Here is a 19096-nt window from a genome sequence, read left to right as displayed (position 1 = left end):
AACCCCATCAGTTCAATATGGAACTTTCCATTCCCCTAAACCCTTGCCAACTCTGAATATTATATATTTTTTAGTCTTTGCCAAGTTGAGTGGCAAAAATTTTTTTTTAACTACTAGTGAGGTTCAATATATATTTTTCATTTGGAATTCCTTTCTGTCAGTTGCCAATACATACCCTTCATCCATTTTCCTATGAGTGATGTTTACAGTTTTCCTATTGCTTTACATAAATATTAATTCTTTGTTTCATATGATGCACTCATTTTCCCTGCTTTGCCATTTGCTTCTTAGTTTTTTCTTGGTGGTTTTATGTACAGAAGTTTTATGTTTTCATGTAATTGTATATTCCTTTATGTGACATTTTGTCTTTGTAAAAAGATATTCCCTACTTCAAGATCAGATAAAAATATTCATCTATATTTTCTTCTGGTTCTTTTATGGCATTTTACTTTTAAATCTTTTTAAAATTTTACTTTTAAATATTTGATTGGGTGGGATGGGGAAAGAGCACCTTGATTTTCTTTCCTAAGTGCTGCCAGTTGTCCCCAAACCATTAAACAATGTCTTTCTATACCCACTAATTTAAAAATTAACCTTCATAACGTGCTAAATTCTTATATATGTCTATGTAGGTCTGTTTTTATAGCCTTTCATACAGAAGTGTTCTTTTGTCAGATTAATTCATTTCTGCTAAGTTTGTCAATTTTACAGTGTATGTTGTTTTAAGGCAATACAGGACATTGAAAAGGGATGGACCAAACCCACACCTGCGCAGAGGCAGAAATTAGAGGCTCTCCAGAAAGAAGACAACCAGACACAGGTGAGTCAAATGTTGCACCAAGAGGAATCCCTTGGGAGGGAGTTAAACATAGTGGAATTGAGCTGTTTCTATAATTTATAAACCCACCAAGCACTAAAAATGGGGCTCTTTTTAAAAATGAGAATACCTTCATTGATTTTTCTGGTTATAAAATTAATAACGACTTATTGTTTAAAGATTTAAAAAAATACAGATAACGTAACGTGAGTTCTTTGCCAAGTCAATTAGTATAGACCCTCAGTATTATTTTTAATGACCACAGAGTATTCTATTTTATGATTGTCATTTAGCTAACCAATTTTCTATTATTGGAGGTCAGATTGTTCCAGCTTTTGCTGCTATAAATCACTTTGGCAGCCAGCACCGTGAGGCCCAGGACTGTGTCTAATTTATATAAACCCTGTGTGTTCCCAACACCTGGTACGGTTCCTGGTTGCAGGTCCCTGAACACTGCAGCCAATATCTTCTGTCTTTGAGTACGTGTTCTATTGTTCTTTAGGATTTGGTATTTCTAAATTGCCCATTTTTAAAGCTTCTATAAAGGTGGTACCAACTCACACACACCCTGTCCCTAAGCAGTGTATGTGAGTTTGACAAGCAAGACATACTTAAACAGAAGAAATGGCCTCTGCTTCATTGTGTTGTCTTTTTTTGTTCTTTAAACTTTGCCAGTGTTCACCACTAACTCATTGATTTTGAGGAAATAGCTAACAAAATTTAGAGGACTTGTTTATACTTAGGTTGATATAGAAAGTAATTCTTCAAAGTGTGTGATCTTTTGAGAATTTTATTGATGAGCTACAACAAAAGAAAAGAAAAAACAAAGAAAAAGGAAAAAGCATGTACTGCTATGATTTAGTATTTTTCCTCCTTGGTTATTCTGCCATAGCTTTTTTTTTTGGTGAGGAAGATTTGTTGCCAATCTTACTCTTTTTGCTTGAGGATGATTGTCGCTGAGCTAACATCTGTGCCAGTCTTCCTCCACTCTGTATGTGAGATGCTGCCACAGCATGGCTTGATGAGCGGTGTGTAGGTCCTTGCCCGGGATCTGAACCCACAAGCCCCAGACCACTGAAGCAGAGTGTATAAACCTAACTGCTATGCCCTCAGGCCAGCCCCACTGCCACAGCTTTGTCACATAAATTTTGGAGCTCAGTTTCTCTGTATATTTGTAAATTTTGATAATTATATCTTCTATTTTGATAGATAGAATATTGCTGGTACTTTAGATACAATTACAAATTCCAACTATATTTCTGCTCTATAAACTTCTTAATTTAATAACTTAGTAAGAATATTGTTATTACCATGCGCTATGCTCTACCAACATTTGAATTTGTATTTTTTCCAAAAAACAAATTTTATTTTCTATGATGAATATTTTACCTGATTTTATCATACTATTTGTCATAGTAGTCTTGAGTGTATGAGTTAGATGAAAAAATTTGAACCATTATTCAATTTAACTGATTTTCTCTTGAAGCATCTAAGAATTCTGATGTAAAACGAGCATTATTTCAGTGTTTGTGAAGTTCTTCTCCTGCTACTGGAACCAGCATATTAACAACTGTTGCTTTACTTTACGTTCATGTCCAAGAAAACTTGGAATTGGAGATGAGTGAAATTAATTTAAAGGAGCAGTCATTTGATCTCAATCAGAGATAGGCTAACTATAACCCATGGGCCACTCTTTTTACAAATAAAGTTTTATTGGTACACCACCATTCTTATTCATTTATGTATTGTCTAAGGCAGCTTTTGTGCTTGAGCGGTAGAAGTGAGTAATTCTAATAGAGATCATATGTCTGCAAAATCGAAAATATTTGCTATATGGCTTTTACAGAAAAGTTTGCCAACCACTGATCTAAATGAAAGTATATAAACATGCCTTCTTCAGTTAAACATGTTTAATTATTGTTTATAGTCTTCTTAAAAGAACTAATTTTTAGATAGACAATCCTTGCAGATTTCTGTCTCCTGGTTTTCATGTAGTCAGTAACGTCACTACACCCCCTTGTTGAATGACAAATGCCATCAAGCATTTTGTGCGTCACATTTGTCACCAACTTTCTTGAGAAATGGAGCTTAACTTTTAATTAAACAAATATTTTCATCTCTTTTAGAGCATTGCAGCCCAAACTTATTACACGTTTCTTAAAGTTTTACTAAATAATAAAATAAACAATTAAAGATTTATACCATATACTTATTTATTATAATAAGAAACTTTTGTAGCAAGATCATGAAACTACTCTGTATACTCTGTGGTAAGATTACTCAGCCCCTGCCCCCACCCCCACACAGGTAGCATCTGCTCACAGCCTGTCATTTCTGATGTTTCCCACGGACCCGACAGAAGGCATTAAAGCATCTCCTAAGTTGAACGTATGGGCCGCAGTACAATGAACTGGTACAACATGTGGCTGGGAGGGACAGTAACCTGGAACACCTCTGCCACCATGTACCAACAATCCGCTGTCGCTCACCCCGTATGTCTCAGCACTTTTTACTTTATCAGAGAGCGCTTCATGTGGTGCCTGAAAGGAAGGTCTGAGTCACCTTGCTGCAGGAAAGAAAGAGCCTGGTTGTCACTGGGTGGTCTTCTTTCAGATTTAACCATGTGTTAAAGTGAGAACTCCCTTTCCTGCGCACACATCTCACACACCATCAGGCAGGACCACGGTGAAACAACTGTCCTCTATTCTTTTTTAAAGATTGGTACCTGAGCTAACAACTGTGGCCAATCTTCTTTTTTTTTTTCTTTCTGCTTTTTCTCCCCAAATGCCGCCCCCCCCACCCCCATATATAGTTGTATATTTTAGTTGTGGATCCTTCTAGTTGTGGTTACCTGGGACGCCGCCTCACCATGGCCTGATGAGTGGTGCCATGTCTGCGCCCAGGATCTGAACCAGCGAAACCCTGGGACACCGTAGTGGAGCACGCAAACTTAACCACTTGGCCACGGGGCCGGCCCCTGTCCTCTGTTCTTAAGTCACGTCAGAAGCAGAGGGAAAAGCTAAACCTTAAACATCACATAAAAGTGTGCCTTGGCACTTTGAGGCTGTCTTGGGGCTCTACTTAAAAAGCAGACTCACTCTTACTCTCATTTCACTGCCATTTCCAAAATCTCTTTCTCTGACAATTAATACCACCATCATATAAAGCAGTCTATAAAAATGAACTACTTTCCTCTTATGGAGATCTCAGCTTAATTTTTTAAGAGACAGCATTCTAAGTGTATACATTTTATTTTGCTGTTATCTGTTGTGATAGAATCAGATCTACTCATTCATTTGATTCACTCTGCTCTTTTCTTCATTCATCATTCACGCATCAAATATTTTCATTCCCATTATGTACCAAGCCCTGTAGCAGGAGCAAGGACACAATGGTGAATGGGGCGGAAATGGTCCCTGCCCTGGCAGGACACACCGTGAACGTCCCCAGGCCTTATTGTCAGAGAACACAAGGGCCGTTGTCTTCATTCATAGTGACCACTTTCACTGTAACTCAATTCCCTGTGTTCTAGAATGGCAGTGACTTCTGCCATGAGATTGTCATCTGCTGTAAGTGGTCTTTGCCTCCTCCTTTGGAGCAGTTTTTGGAGCTGTCCCGGGACGTACAGCACTATGGATATGTGCAGCTGGATCCTTGTACCTGTGACTACCTAGAACCGGGCTGTGGGGCCATTGTTTCCGTTGGCAATAATGAGATCAGCTGCTGCATAACCCTGCCTGATAACCAGACCCAGGATGTCATTTTCCAGATGAACAGAGTGAAGTCCTGGCAGATCACTTTCCTTGTGAGTATCTTGGCACTGCCTTACCCATGATTTAAAGTCTCCATCCATGATTTAAAAATCCCGTTGTTCTTGGGTGACAAAGCTGGCAGTAGAGAGACAAATCTGCCATTTGAATCAGTACCTTGAGAGGACTAGCATGTGATCCACAGTAAGTATCATCTAGTGGTAAAACCTATTTGTTATCTGATACAGGTTCTCCATTCATAGCAGTAATGACACCAATGTTCCCATGTTCCAACAACAGGCTTCTCTAGGGCTTGAAGGGTGGCCATAGTGAAACAGCATATAGAAATAGCTACCATTTATTGAGCACTTAATGTGTACTCTGTACTGACAAGATGTCCACCCTTGGAAACTGGATGCTGACAGCAGAGCTGTACTTAAGGATCCCTGGCATCATACCTAAACTGCTGTCTCCTCCTAAGAGAAACCCTTATGACCAGATTTATTGAGTGCTTACTTTGCACCAAGTGCTGTACAAGGCACTGCCATATGTATTATTTAATTCTCAGAATAACTCAGTGAGCTAAGTTGGGATTATCCCCTTTGCACGGGAAACTGAGGTTAATTAGTAGAGGACAAACACTATGAGAGCAACTGTGACACCCCGTTGTTAAATCCATGGAATCCATGGGGATGTTTTACCCAGCTTAGTAAGAGACTTCTCCGGCATTTGATGCTGTCAACCATTTCTTCCTTCTCAGAACTCCCTCTGCTTCCTCCCCTATTTTTGTGGGCTGCTTCTCCCTCTGACCACTCCTGAAATGCTGGTGTTTCCTGGGGTTCCATTTCTAGCGTATTTCCTCTACATATTCTCTGAAATCAATTACCTAGATCCTTTTCAAAAGGTCCAGTATCTCTTACTGCCTTCTGGACATCTTCCCAGGTTACTCACAGACATCTTAAACTCAACCTTTCCCCCAATCAGACTCATCTTTTCTCTCTCGTGCCCATCCTAGGGTTCTTCCTCCTGGGATCCCTATCCTGGTAAATGGGACTTCCACCCCCCCGCCCCCACCCCGATTGACAACCTGTAATCTTGAAATTATCTCTGACTTTTCTCTCTTTCCCTGCGTGTTTAATTGCTGAGGAAGACCCGTCCATTCCAGAACCCTGCTGTCTCTCAGAACTCTCCCTTTGTCTTCACCCTCACAGCTTGTCTCAACATTGCCTGCCTGGATGAAATCCAGTAGCCTCCTAACCCTTCTCCCTGCTCCACTCTTTGCCCCTTGGGGTCGGATAAAATACATCATATGATTTCAGTCCTTTTAAACTTATGGGAATTTGTTTTATGGCCCCAAATTTGGTCTCTCTTGGTAAATGTTCCATGTGTACTTGTAAAGAATGTGTATTCTGCCACTATTAGTGGAGTGTTCTGTAAATGTCAATTACGTCAAGCAGTTGATAGTGTTCAAATCTCCTATATCCTTATATATTTTCTCTCTTTTGTTCTATCAGTTATTGAGAGAAGAGGAACATTATGACAGTCAAATATAACTGGATTTGTCTGTTTCTTTGAGTTTTCTCAGTTTTTCCCCTCTTTTCCTGCCTTCTTTTGATTAACTATTTTATGATTCCATTCATTTGCACCATTGTTTTTTGGTTTTTAGCTATACCTATTTTATTTATTCATGGTTACTTTAGAGTTTTTAATACACATCTTTAATTTATTGCAGTCTACTTTAGAAAATTATACCACTTCACAAAAAGTGTCAAAACCTTACAACAGTGTTTTTCTATTTGCCCTTTCTGTCTTTTGTGATATTTGTTGCCATACTTTGTTTCTACATATATATAAGCCTCATGTTACATTATAAGTATTTTTACTTTAAATAGTTAATTATTTTCTAACTTTTTATTTTGATATAATTGCAGATCCACTTGCAGTTGTAAAAAATGGTACAGAAATCCTGTGTACTCTTTTCCCACTTTCTCCAATTGTTACATCTTGCAAAAACTGTAATATAATATCACCACCAGCAAGAGTCACATTTCCATCACCACAAGGACCCCTTGTGCTTGCTTTTTATAGCTAAACCCACTTTCTCCTGCCCCACCCATCCTTAACTCCTTGCAACCGCTAATCTGTTTGCCATTTCTGCAATTGTGTCATTTCAGGAATGTTATATAAAACTTTTGGAGGTGATGGGTCTATTTATTACCTCTATTGTGGTGATGGTTTCATGGATGTATCCAAACTCTTCAAATTGTATACATCAAATATGTGCAGTTTTTTGTATATCAATTATGCCTCAATAAAACTTTTAAGAAAACCAGAAACACACGTAAAACAAGATTGTGTATTGATCAGTTGATGAAAATGTTGTGACTAGAGTTTTAAAGGAACTTAACCCCGTATTTCCCTTGGGGAAATGATTCCGTATTCAGTAATGCAGTGTTTATGGTGATTTTATAGACCATGACTACTGTGAATAATAAGAATCAACCATATTTAGGAGATAAAAATGTAAATAAAAGCAAAGAATTAATTACCTTAATTAATTAGTTACATAAATAGAATCATACTGTATGTAACCATTTGGAATTGGCTTTTCTTTGCTGAGCATAATTCTTTGGAAATTCATCCAGATTGTTGTGTGTATCAGTAGTTTGTTTCTTTTTATTGCTAAGCAGTATTCCACGGTATGGAATAGCCAAAATATGTGTAACCATTCACTCAGTGAAAGATTTCCGGTTGTTTCCAGTTTTTCAGCTATTATGAATAAAGCTCCTATAAATATTCATATGTAGATTTTTTAGTACAAATCCTTATTTCTCTGGGATAAATGCCCACGAGTGTCATTGCTGGGTCATATGGAAGCGCATGTTTATTAAGAAACTGCCAAACTGTTTTCAAGAGTGGCTGTACCAGTTTACATTCTCACCAGTGACACTTGAGTGACCCAGTTTCTCTGCATCCTCGTCAGCATTTGGCGTGGTCGCTATTTTTTATTTTAGTCATTCTGATAAGTCTATAATGGTATTTCATGGTGATTTTAATTTGCATTTCCCTCGTGGCTAATGATGTTGACTATCTTTTCATGTGCTTATTTACCATCTGTATATCTTCTTTGGTGAAATGTCTTTTCATATCTTTTGCCCATTTTCTAATGGATCACTTTCTTATTGTTGAGTTTTGAGAATACTTAATATATTCTAGATACTAGTCCTTTGTTGGATATGTGGTTTGCAAATATTTTCTCTCGCTCTGTGGTTTTTCATCCTCTTAACAGGGTCTTTTGCAGAGCAAAAGTTTTTAATTTTGATGAAGTCTTAATTCATCCATTTTCCTTTTATAGATGTGCGATAATGTTAAGTCTAAGCGTTCTTTACCAAACCTTTATCCTGAGGAAATTTTCTAAGGGTTTTTTCCTACGAGTCTCTAGTTATATGTTATGCATTTAAGTCTCTGATGCATTTTGAGTTAATTTTCATATATGATGTGAAACTTAGAACAAGGTTCCATTTTTTGGCTGTGGAGTCCAATTACTCCAGCACCATTTGTTGAAAAGGCACTTTTTCCTCAATTGAATTGCGTTTGCACGTTTGTGGCATATCAGTTGGGCATATTTGTATGGATCTATTTCTGTATTCTCTCTTCTGTTCCACTGATCTATGTATCTGTCCCTCCGCCAATACGACACAATCATTTTCTTCCTTTGTAACAGCTTTATGGAGATATAATTCACATACCATACAATTCACCCATATAAAGTGCCCAATTTAATGACATTTACTATATTCACAGAGTTATGCAACCATCACCGTGATCAATTTTAGAATACTTTCATCACCCAAAAAGAAGCCCCATGCCCTTTAGCTGTCACCTCCCTATTCTCCCATTCCCACTAGCTCTAAGAAACCGCTAATTTGCTTTCTGTCTCTATAGATTTGCCTATTCTGAACATTTCATATTAATGGAATCTTGTGTGGTCTTTGTGACTGGCTTCTTTTACTTAGCATAGTATTTCCAAGGTTCATCCTTGTTGTAGCATGTATCAGTAATTTATTCCTTTTCATAGTCAAGTAATATTCCATTGTGTGGATATATCAAAATTTGTTTATCCATTTATTCAGTGATGGACATTTGGGTTGTTTCTACCTTTTAGCTGTTAGGAATTATACTGCCGTGAACATTCGTATACAAGTTTTTGTGTGGACATAGGTTTTCATTTCTCTTGGGTAAATATCTAGGAGTGGAATTGCTGGTAACTCTACTATAGTGGTAACTCTATTCAACTTTGTGAGGAACTTCTGGGCTATTTTCCAAAGTGTCTGCTCCTTTTTGCATCTCCATCAGCAGTGTGTGAGGTTTCTGATTTCTCCACATCCTTGCCAGTACTTGTTATTATCTGATTGTTAAAAAAAGTTACAGCCATCCTAGTGGATGTGAAGTGGTATTTCATTGTGGTTTTATTTATTTCAGTATTTTTTCTCTCTGTACTTCATTTTGGGTAGTTTCTGTTGCTATGGTTTCAAGTTCATCAGTCTTTTCTTCTGTCGTGTCTAATATGTTGTGTCTTCCATCCAGTGTATTTTTATTTCTAGTATTGCATTATTCATCTCTAGAAGTTCCATTTTGGTCCATCATCTCTGTCATTTCTGGGTCTGTTTCTATTGATTATTTTTCTCCTGTTTGCACAGCATGATTTTCTCCTCCTTTGCATACCAGGTCACTTTTTATGATATGCTGAACATTGTGAATTTTACATTGTTGAATACTATTCTTTTAAAGAGTAGTAGACTTTGTTCTGGCGTGCAATTAAGTTACTTGGGATTGGTTTTAATTCTTTAGGCTTGCTTTCAAGCTTTCTTAAGGCAGGTCTTTAGTGTTAATTTAGTCCTTTACTCATTAGATGCCATTCTTAGGACTCTCCCAATGTCTTGTTTATAATGGTCTCTCTACTCTGGTTGATAGAAACACAGGCCTTTTCTGGCCTGGTTTGTGAGCTCCTGGAAGTGTTCAGCCTACTGCTTTTTAGTGGTTCTTTCCCCAGCCTCACATGCACAGATCGTTATTCAGCCAAAGATTTGAAAGGAGCTGTCTGAAGCTTTCTCTGTATAAAGCCCTCACCTTTAGTCTTCTGCTCCACAAATTCTAACCTCAACTTCTTCAGACTTTTATCTCTTTCTCCTCAACTCAGCAAGTCCTCTGGGCTCCGTTTGGGATCCCCCCTCTATGCTGCATCCTGGAAACTCCTCCAGGCAGTAAGCTGGGTAATTGTAGGACTCACCTCATTTGTTTTCCTTCTCTCTGGGCTGACAATCATCTGTTTCATGTCTGAAAGCAACTGTTTCCCTTTTTGTTTTTTACATGGATGCTGTGAGACCAGTATTTCTAAAATATAAATCTAATTGTGTTATTATCCAGCTTTTAAAATCTTTTAATGAATGCCTATTTCCCTCAAGATAAAGTCTAGACTCCTTAACTTAGCTTATAGAACCTGTAACAGTTAGGGCTCTTTGGTGGCAAGCAATAGAAACCAACACTTCTGGCTCTAGTGAAAAAAGGGATTTTTTTGGAGGGATATGGAATAACCCACTTATTTAAAGGAAAAGCTGAAGCAGAGGCTTAGGAAGTTCAGGAACCAGAGGAGCTCAAGGTTTCTAGGAAACAGGAATTCTTTTTCAGGATTTGTTCCTTCAGTCTCCCTGCTCTGGAATCACATGAGAGAGACAGAGTGTTTGTCCCCTTGGCCTGAGCTTGGGTTTGCATCTTCCCCCAGGGCAGAGTTCCCTGATAGTCTTGCCTAGGTAGCCACAGTGGAAGAGGGAGGGTTTTCCCAAGGGAATTTGGACTCCATTACTAGGAGAACAAGGGATAGGTGCTGTATAGCAAAACCACAGGTGTTCCTACCAGGCTTTCAGGACCTGGCCCCACCCTGCTTCTCTAAGCCTCTCCTCTCACCACTCCGCGTGCCTTGCAGCCTGTGCTACACTCCATCCCTTGCCACATCTCCAACATGTCGGGTTCCCTCATGCCTCAGTGCCTTTGCGCTTGTTATTTCTTTTACCAGGAACCACTTGTCACCTCCTCCCCCTAGTCAACCCCCCAAAAAAAACCCACAAGACCACCACAACAAACTTGGCTAGTTTCTTCTTCTGCTCAGGCACCCGCTCCAGGAAGCCTCCCTTTACCTTCCTCGTCTGGGTTAGGTGCCCATCCTGTTTACTTCCATAGACCTGTGTTTGCTTCCCTTACAACACTTAATATATCAAACTCTGGTGATTACTTTTATGACTCCTCATAGACTGATAGCTTCTTGGGAATAGGGACAGTCTGACTTGTTTTGATATTTTGCCCAGCACATAATAGCCACTTGAATTTCTGTTGAGTATCGAATAATATCTTTTCCTCTATAGGGGACTCTGCTGGATATGGATGGGCCCCAGCGAACTCTCAACCAGAACTTAGAGCTCAGAGTTCAGTATAGCAAGGATAGTCGCTCGCAGTGGTTTGTTATTTACACCAAACAGGTGAGTTCTCAGGGAAGAGCATGAAAACCTTCTGTGCTGAAATCTGTCTTGCTGCTGGGGTGGACAAAGTGCATTCCGCTGACCCAGGCAGAGCAGGGCACTTGAGTATGCTATGCACTCTCCTTTTGGCCTATAATAGCTCTTATTTTTTTTGTTTTCTGTTTCATTTCATTTTACTAGTCACTATGGCCTTCGTATCAGTTAGAAATGAATTTAGTTACCACATAACAGAAGACTCAACTAACAGTGGCTTGGACCAGGGGCTAGATCAGGGGTCGGTTAACTTTTTCTCAAAGGGCCAGATAGAAAACATTTTAGGTTTTGAGGTCGACACGGTCTCTGTCACAACTGCTCACCTCCATTGTAGCACAAAAGCAGCCACAGACAATACGTAAACAGGTGGGTACAGCTGTGCTCCAATAAAACTTTATTTATAAAAACAGGTTAGGTGCTAGATTTGTTTGCCAACCCCTTTGGCAATACAGGTTTTTATCATCTCACTTAGTAAGAATATTGGAGATGATTGGCATCCCAATCATTGTCTTGATCTTTTCCAAGCAGATAAAAGCTATTTCTTTTATCTGGAAAGGAAAAGCTTTATCCTAGAAGCTTCCCAGTAGACTTTCCATTATGTCTCATTGGCCAGAACTGGGTCACATGACCACTCCTATCTGCAAGGGAGTCTGGGAATCAAGTATTTAGCAAAGAGGATCAGGATTCATGATCAGCTTAGAGTGAGCATGAGTCTTTGCCTGGAGCTGGGCACTTTGTCATCCCAAACAAAATCAGGGTTCTGTTAGGAGGGAGGAAAGGATGTTGGGTAGCAAACTATCCACAGCTGCCACAGGCTTACAACTGAAATTGGAATAAAAATCCTAAAAAAATCTAATTTTCTAAAACCAAATTCAATTGAAAAATTCTTTTTACTGAACTAACTTAAGCTATTTCAAATTGGAATCAAAACTACAAATGTTCTAAAATGAAATAAAAATAACAAAGTAATATTTGCATCAATGTTACATTCAACTTGAGTCCCTGGTGATCATATTAAGTTCCATGGATATTCTGGTTTCAGGGACCAAAGCTCCCTTTCAAATCTCTACTTCTAGGACAGTTATGATCATGAGATAATAGATATCAGAGTCCCCTGAAAAAGACGAAGTACGAAACCAAAATCCTAGGTTAAAGAAAGGGCTCCTCAGCTTCACCTTAAATAGGAAACATCCTTAGGGAAGTGGTCAGCTGGTTTGCTGAAGCAAGATTTGCAGTCACTTGGAGAGACACAGAGAGATTTTGGCATTGAACCCCCTAGCCCTCAATGCTAAGTGCAGTAGTTAAATTTTATTATGGTCTTTTAATCTAGTCTGTAGCAAATGAGTTTAAGCCACTATAGAGAGGTGCAATAAATGTTCTCTTAAAGGATTCCTAGTAAAGTCTTATTTCCTTTGGAGTGTGGGTTTATTGACATGCACCCAAGTGTACTTCTGTAAAAGGCAGAAATGTGGCTTGTGTGCCTTGCAAATACAAATGAGGGTTTGGGTCTAAATCTTTTCTAGGCTCTTTAAACAGAAGCTTAGTCCCTTTATAGTTAATAAACCTTGCCTGGTTTGTAGCAGAATCTTAACCTACATATCTATGTACGTTGTATAGGCATATGGACTCAGTCTGTACCTTGTGAGATACCATTAAACCTCCTTCCGAGTTGCATCAGCTCAGGGTTTGTTGTCTATTTCAGACCCTGGTTTGTGTAGTTTACCCATATGCACAGATAAACAGGGTTAGTTCTTAGCAAAACCAGGGAGGCAAAGTTCGTCTTCATGTATAAACCACACATCTATTACTCTTTTCCTTATTAGGGGCAGCACCTCTCTTCTCTCTTCCCTTAAATAAAATGAATTCCTATCATGCTTCACAGTCCTGCAGGACTTTGAGATGTAGCCCACTCTCCGTCTAATTCTACTGTCTCTGTCCTATTCTCCAAGGGTTTTCTACTTTGGCTGCCACCCCAGTCTGGTTCTCTCTCTCTCTCCGCTCCTCCTCTCCATCATCCACCCCAGTGCAGTGACCATCCTTGAGCACAAACTTAGACCAAGGTCCTATAGCCTCAAGTTTTCGGCTTCAGTTGTCTCCAATCTTAGTGGGGCTGGAAGAAGAAAGAGCAAGCCAAGAATTGAGAACAGGACAAGAGAGAGAAAGGATTCATGGGAAAGGAGCAAATCCCATAGATTTCCCTATGGGAAATCATAGAGAATCTCAAATTTGGCAAATTGGGATGAAGATCCTGGAACAAGAAAGCCATTTTTGTGTAGCACACATTTATGTGTGTCTTGGCACTAACAAAGATGAGCCAACAATAAGCCACAGGTGATGTTGGGGGCAACTGTCAGTCTTGAATGATTAAAGATACCAGAAAAATAAGAAAGTGAAGAAAAACAACTAATTTTTTTAGTTCCATAGAAGTCATAAGGTGCTAATATATTCTTTCAAACAGACAGATTACTATTTATGCCTAATGATAGGTCTCTCAATAATTATGCTTACAATTAAATATGATTGACCATCATCAGTTTATTTGGTTACAATAAGCAGTTTTTATTATTTTGTGCTCTTAAAATATGAGCTGCTTATATAGTGATAGAAAAAAATGGAATGTGAGGACTTTTTGTTGTTGTTTTGGGGTTTTTTTCAGGAAGATTATCCCTGAGCTAACATCCACTGCCAATCCTCCTCTTTTTGCTGAGGAAGACTGGCCCTGGGCTAACATCTGTGCCCATCTTCCTGTATTTCATATGTGGGATGCCTGCCACAGCATGTCTTGATAAGTGGTGCTAGATTCGTGCTGGGATCCCAACCAGCAAACCCCAGGTCGCCGAAGCAGAGCCCACCAGCTTAACCACAACGCCACTGAGCCAGCCCCAAGGGGGTAGTTTTAAGAGGGAAACAGATTAGTAATGAAATCCTGGCCATTTTTCATCTTTCTTTTAAAAATTTACCATAAATATATTCCTGTAATTGAGAAAATTTATGGTTACATGCTAATTACATCTTATGCAAATTTATGGAAATTAAAGAAGAAATCTAAATACTTGACAGTGTACTGTTGGAGAGAGAGCAGAGCTCAAAATCTGCTTTGTGGTGTAAGGAGGGAAGGAAGATAATGAAGATCTCTTCAGCTGAGAGTGTTCTTTATTTCTGGATTTCTTAGGCTTTCTTGCTGAGCAGCTGCTTGAAAAAGATGATCTCAGAAAAGATGGTAAAGCTAGTTGCAGAGAATCCAGAAATGGTAAGTGCTGCAATCTATGTATGTTTTTCACTTTAAATTCCCAAAATTCCTACCAGCAGCTGACACTAAACTACACTGATGAATTCCCTGGGCCTGCAAGTCTGGGCCTCAGGTGAGGAATCCTGCCTCCCTGCCTACCCCAGGAGTGAGCTCCTCTGCCCTTGAGCTCAGTCTAGAATTCAAGCCCTTTTTCCACTGGGAAGTTGTCCTTGGATTGCTGAGCACTCTCTAACCCTCTACTCTGTATCCTTGTTTTTCTGCATTACCCCCAATGGAGGATTCTGGATTTACCATAAAAGCTTCTGGATTTGTCATAAAGTCAGGATCTTGAGAGGTCTTTAACACAGCAACAATGATCTTAAATAAGCTTTACAGTTTTGCCTCCAGAAAGAACTTGCAGCCTCTTGATACTTCGACTGTGCCAAATTAAAATGCCTTTAGCTATTGGGAGAAGCCATTGATTAAAAGAAGCTCTCGGGCAGCCTGGTAGCATAGTGTTAGGTTCTGCACACTTTACTTTGGCAGCCTGGGTTCATGAGTTTGGACCCCAGGCGTTGACCTTCACTGCTCGTCAAGCCATGCTGTGGCAGGCGTCCCACATACAAAATAGAGGAAGATGGGTACAGATGTTAACTCAGGGCCACTCTTCCTCAAACGAAGAGAGGAAGATTGGCAACAGGTGTTAGCTGAGGGCCAGTCTTCCTTACCAAAAAAGAATGAAAGTCTCAAGGCTATCATTTTTCTCAATGTGAAATTAAACTTTGTTTTTCTAGTCTGCATCTTCAGTAAAGGCCAGTAACTCATTGAAAGAATTGATGGCAGGCTATATAAAAGAGTTACTGAGATTTTTTCTTTTCTTTTTTTTTTTTGAGGAAGATTATCCCTGAGCTAACTGCTGCCAATCCTGCTCTTTTTGCTGAAGAAGACTGGCCCTGAGCTAACATCCATGCCCATCTTCCTCTACTTTATATGTGGGACGCCTACCACAGCATGGCTTGCCAAGAGGTGCCATGTCCGCACCCAGGATCCAAACCGGCAAATCCCAGGCCACCAAAGCAGAACATGCACACTTAACCACTGCACCACCAGGCTTGCCCCCGTTACTGAGATTTTAAACTTTTTTACTTGCCATCATCATGATATCAGCATGTCCCAAATGAGACAGTACAGTTTGATTTTTTTAAATGATTACAAATACTAATGCCTGGTTGACATTTATAAACATAATGCAGAATATTACACTGATCTTTAAAAAATACAAGAGAAAACATTTGGAAACTTTCTCTAATGTTTTCATTTAAATTTAGTCCTTTGTAAGAGGATAGATGACATCTCTAACATTGATTTTTACTTGATTTTGCAGCTTTTTACCAAGAAAATAGTTGCATTTCTCTTTCTTATAGAACTGAAAATATTTTCCCAGGGAAAAGAAAATTCTTTGGTGTTCCAACAATTCAAAATGTACTAGAGAGTAGCCAAATCAAAGCAATAAAAGAATCAAGGATGCTCTTTTTAAAAGAGTAATAAAATCTAACCTCTTAGGCAGCATGGAGCCCCTTAGGCTCCAATTATTATATGTATAAGAAGAAGAAGAAGAAGAAAGAGAAAAGTAATTAACTGAAGTAGCCTCATGAAAAGGGAGAAGAGCCCTCAAATGTGTTGAATAAAATGTAAGCTACTTGATGCAGGAAATGCTTGGACAATGAATAGCTAAAGGGTTTGCTCAGTGTTAGGCGAAGGTGCTGATTTATTTAAAGTTTTCAAGAAAAACAACCACACTAACTACATTTCTTATATTTGCAGACAAATTGAAATCTATAGTTTATCCCTGTGGCTGGTACCAAAATCAGCATGTTAGCCAGTACTTGTATTGCTTTATCCAAACACATTACAAGTTTTATTTCCACAAACTCTTTATTTTATTTCTTTACTTATTTTGGTTCTTGAAAAGACAAGTTAAGACCCTTGAAAACTCCGTTTTCAAGAGGATGTTGTAGTGACGGTCACATTTCAGTCAGGAATTTCATCTACAAACCTCTGGGTACCCTAGAAGGTAAAAAACAGACAGACCAGCTGTTTGAACTTCAGCTGAGATCTGGGCCTCCTCACAAAGTAAAGTTGACTAGAACAAGTCATCTTGTGGAGCTTAAAGTGCCCTGTAAATGTATGACTGTGACCTTCACTCGTTTTCTAGGTAAACACATAAAGGCTGAGTTGATGTCGCTTATAGGCTTATATGGGCCAAAATACAGAGGTCTCTATTTTGCTAGGCAGAATAGATTTCAAGATTTTATAATCATGAAGAATCTGGGGAGGGGGAGAGAAAGTGAGGAAACTGTAACCAAATGAGCCCCATAAATAAAGCAGATGGCCCCTAGAAGCAGATTAAATAGTATGGTTTATGCTAGTTATAAGGAAGGAGTGAAAGAAAACATTTATCTCTCACTTAATAAGCTTGGTTAGCTTTAGGCAATCCTTTCAAAGGTAGGAGTTAGGGAGCCGGCCCCCTGGCAGAGTGGTTAAGTTCATGTATCCTGCAATGGTGGTCTGGAGTTTGCCAGTTTGGATCCTGGGTGCGGACCTAGTACCACTCATCAAGCCATGCTGTGGCAGCGTCCCACATAGAAGAACTAGAATGACCTACAACTAGGATATACAACTATGTTCTGGGGCTCTGCGGAGAAGAAGGAAAAAGAGGAAGATTGACAACAGATGTTGGCTCAGGACCAGTCTTCCTCACCAAAAAGCATACCTTTAATAGAACAAAAAAGGTAGAAGTTAAACCGTTAATGAAGAGATCATTAAAATTTGAAGTCAAACAAGTGTACTAAAGGAAAACGTAAACACACAACAGAAAAATCATGTTAAATTTTTAAAGGCAGTATTAACTGCAAACCAGAAGAGGAAAAAAAGTGTAACATGCTACTTAGAGCTATACTCCTACACAAAAGCCTAAATTAGTTTTGTTAGTAATTGCTACTTTTAACTAGTAAAGTGTATTAGTTAGGAGTAGATTTGGCTGCATATAACAAAAACAAAACAAGACAAAAATAAGTGTCTTAGACAAAATAGAAGTTTGTTTCTTTCTCATCTAAAAGAAGCCCAGAGGTAAGCAGTCTAGGGCTGGGATGATGGCTCCATGATGTCACCAGAGATCTTTCACCTCTGCCATCTTCATTGTGTGGCTTTTACCTCATGCCCAAGATGGCTGCTGGAGCTCCAGTCGTTACATCCACATTCTAGGCAGCAAGTATGAACAAAGTATGAAGAAGGGATCACGCCTTTTTTCTTTAAGGAGGGGTCTCAGAAGTCCCACATAGAATTTCTGCTTACAGCTCATTGGCCAAAAGTTAATCACACAACAGGTCCACATCTAGCTGCAAGGGAGTCTGGTAAATATATTCTTTTTGCAGGGTATGTTATCTCTTCAAATAAATTTGGATATTATTACTAAGAAGGGCAGAATGGATAATGGAGTAGGCTACCAGCAATCTGTGCCATGTAAAGAAATCTAAAAGATATCAAAAAAAAGAAAGCAGATGTATTTTATGTAGTAAATGTGTCCCTAAGGAATTTCTGAAAGTGTATCATTTTGTTATTATTTTGTATATTGAACCGTAATCTGAATGCATGAGAAGTATCAGGAATATGCTGGTGAATAATTTTCTGAATTGAAAAACACTTTGTATTTTTAATACTCCATACCTAGTTTTCTGTTGTTTGTTTTTTTCTGCTTTTTCTCCCCAAATCCCCCCAGTACATAGTTGCATATTTCATTTGTGGGTCCTTCTAGTTGTGGCATGTGGGACACTGCCTCGGCATGGCCTGATGAGTGCTGCCATATCCATACCCAGGATCTGAACCGGTGAACCCTGGGCTGCCTAAATGGAGTGCGTGAACTTAACCACTCGGCCACAGGGCTGGCCCCAACTCCATACCTAGTATGATTGTTTTATTAGTTTGTATATTGTTTCCTTAGGTTTACTTAAAATTGGGTCTGAATCTGTAAATTGGTTTTCTGAAAAATGGCAAAGAACAAGAAGGCTTCCTGATTGTGGCCTGACTCATGCCTCTCACCCCCATCCCCAACCACCATCACCATCTGTATTTTTCTCTCCACTCCTCTTTCACTTTGGGTAAGATTAGACTATGTAAAAGGCCACTGGGCTCAGAGATGGGAGCTTTGAAGTGTGTTCCTGTTACGTGGTGAGGAGAGGACACACCGCGGCAGTGCTATGTAAGGTCCCAGGAACGTCAGCCTTTGAGTTGCTGGTTCAGTTCAGAAAACAGAAGTACAGACATATTACAGCCGTCACCAGAATGGCCTGAGCATAGCGGGAGGACAGACTTTGAGAGAGCCAGGGGGAAATTACTGTGCAGGAAGAAATGGTTAGATTATTAACAGAAACTACTCGACTGATGAAAGAGAGAGTGCAGGAATACTGCCTTATGAAAAAGGATTAGCTTTTCCCCCAACTTTATTCCCTCTGGTATATAAAATATTTAAAGCCTTATTGAAATAAGCCAAACAGATTGTATCAGAAATTGCTTAACATTTATAGTGGGTTCTATTTTATTTATTTTGACATAGGGAGGGGGAGGGAAAGGAGACTAGGAGAGAGAAAAATTCCAAGACTTTTCCTCCAATGTCTGTATTTCATTGCACAATACTTATAAACTATAATGTATTATAATATTACAATATAATAATAAC

General features: G+C 39.1%; 1 protein-coding gene across 1 annotated transcript in view; it reads left to right on the top strand.

The window, feature by feature from the left end:
• Positions 1-19096, top strand: part of SNX31 (sorting nexin 31) — a 115669-nt gene that overhangs the window by 41944 nt on the left and 54629 nt on the right. Inside the window, exons 9-12 of the mRNA XM_014867370.3 lie at positions 728-820; positions 4419-4622; positions 10986-11099; positions 14305-14382. Coding sequence (XP_014722856.1) covers positions 728-820; positions 4419-4622; positions 10986-11099; positions 14305-14382 — 489 coding nt within the window. The remainder of the gene's footprint in view (positions 1-727; positions 821-4418; positions 4623-10985; positions 11100-14304; positions 14383-19096) is intronic.

Source organism: Equus asinus, chromosome 12 (genome assembly GCF_041296235.1).
Source record: "Equus asinus isolate D_3611 breed Donkey chromosome 12, EquAss-T2T_v2, whole genome shotgun sequence".
Taxonomy (NCBI): domain Eukaryota; kingdom Metazoa; phylum Chordata; class Mammalia; order Perissodactyla; family Equidae; genus Equus; species Equus asinus.
This window is presented reverse-complemented; position numbering and strand designations above follow the sequence as displayed.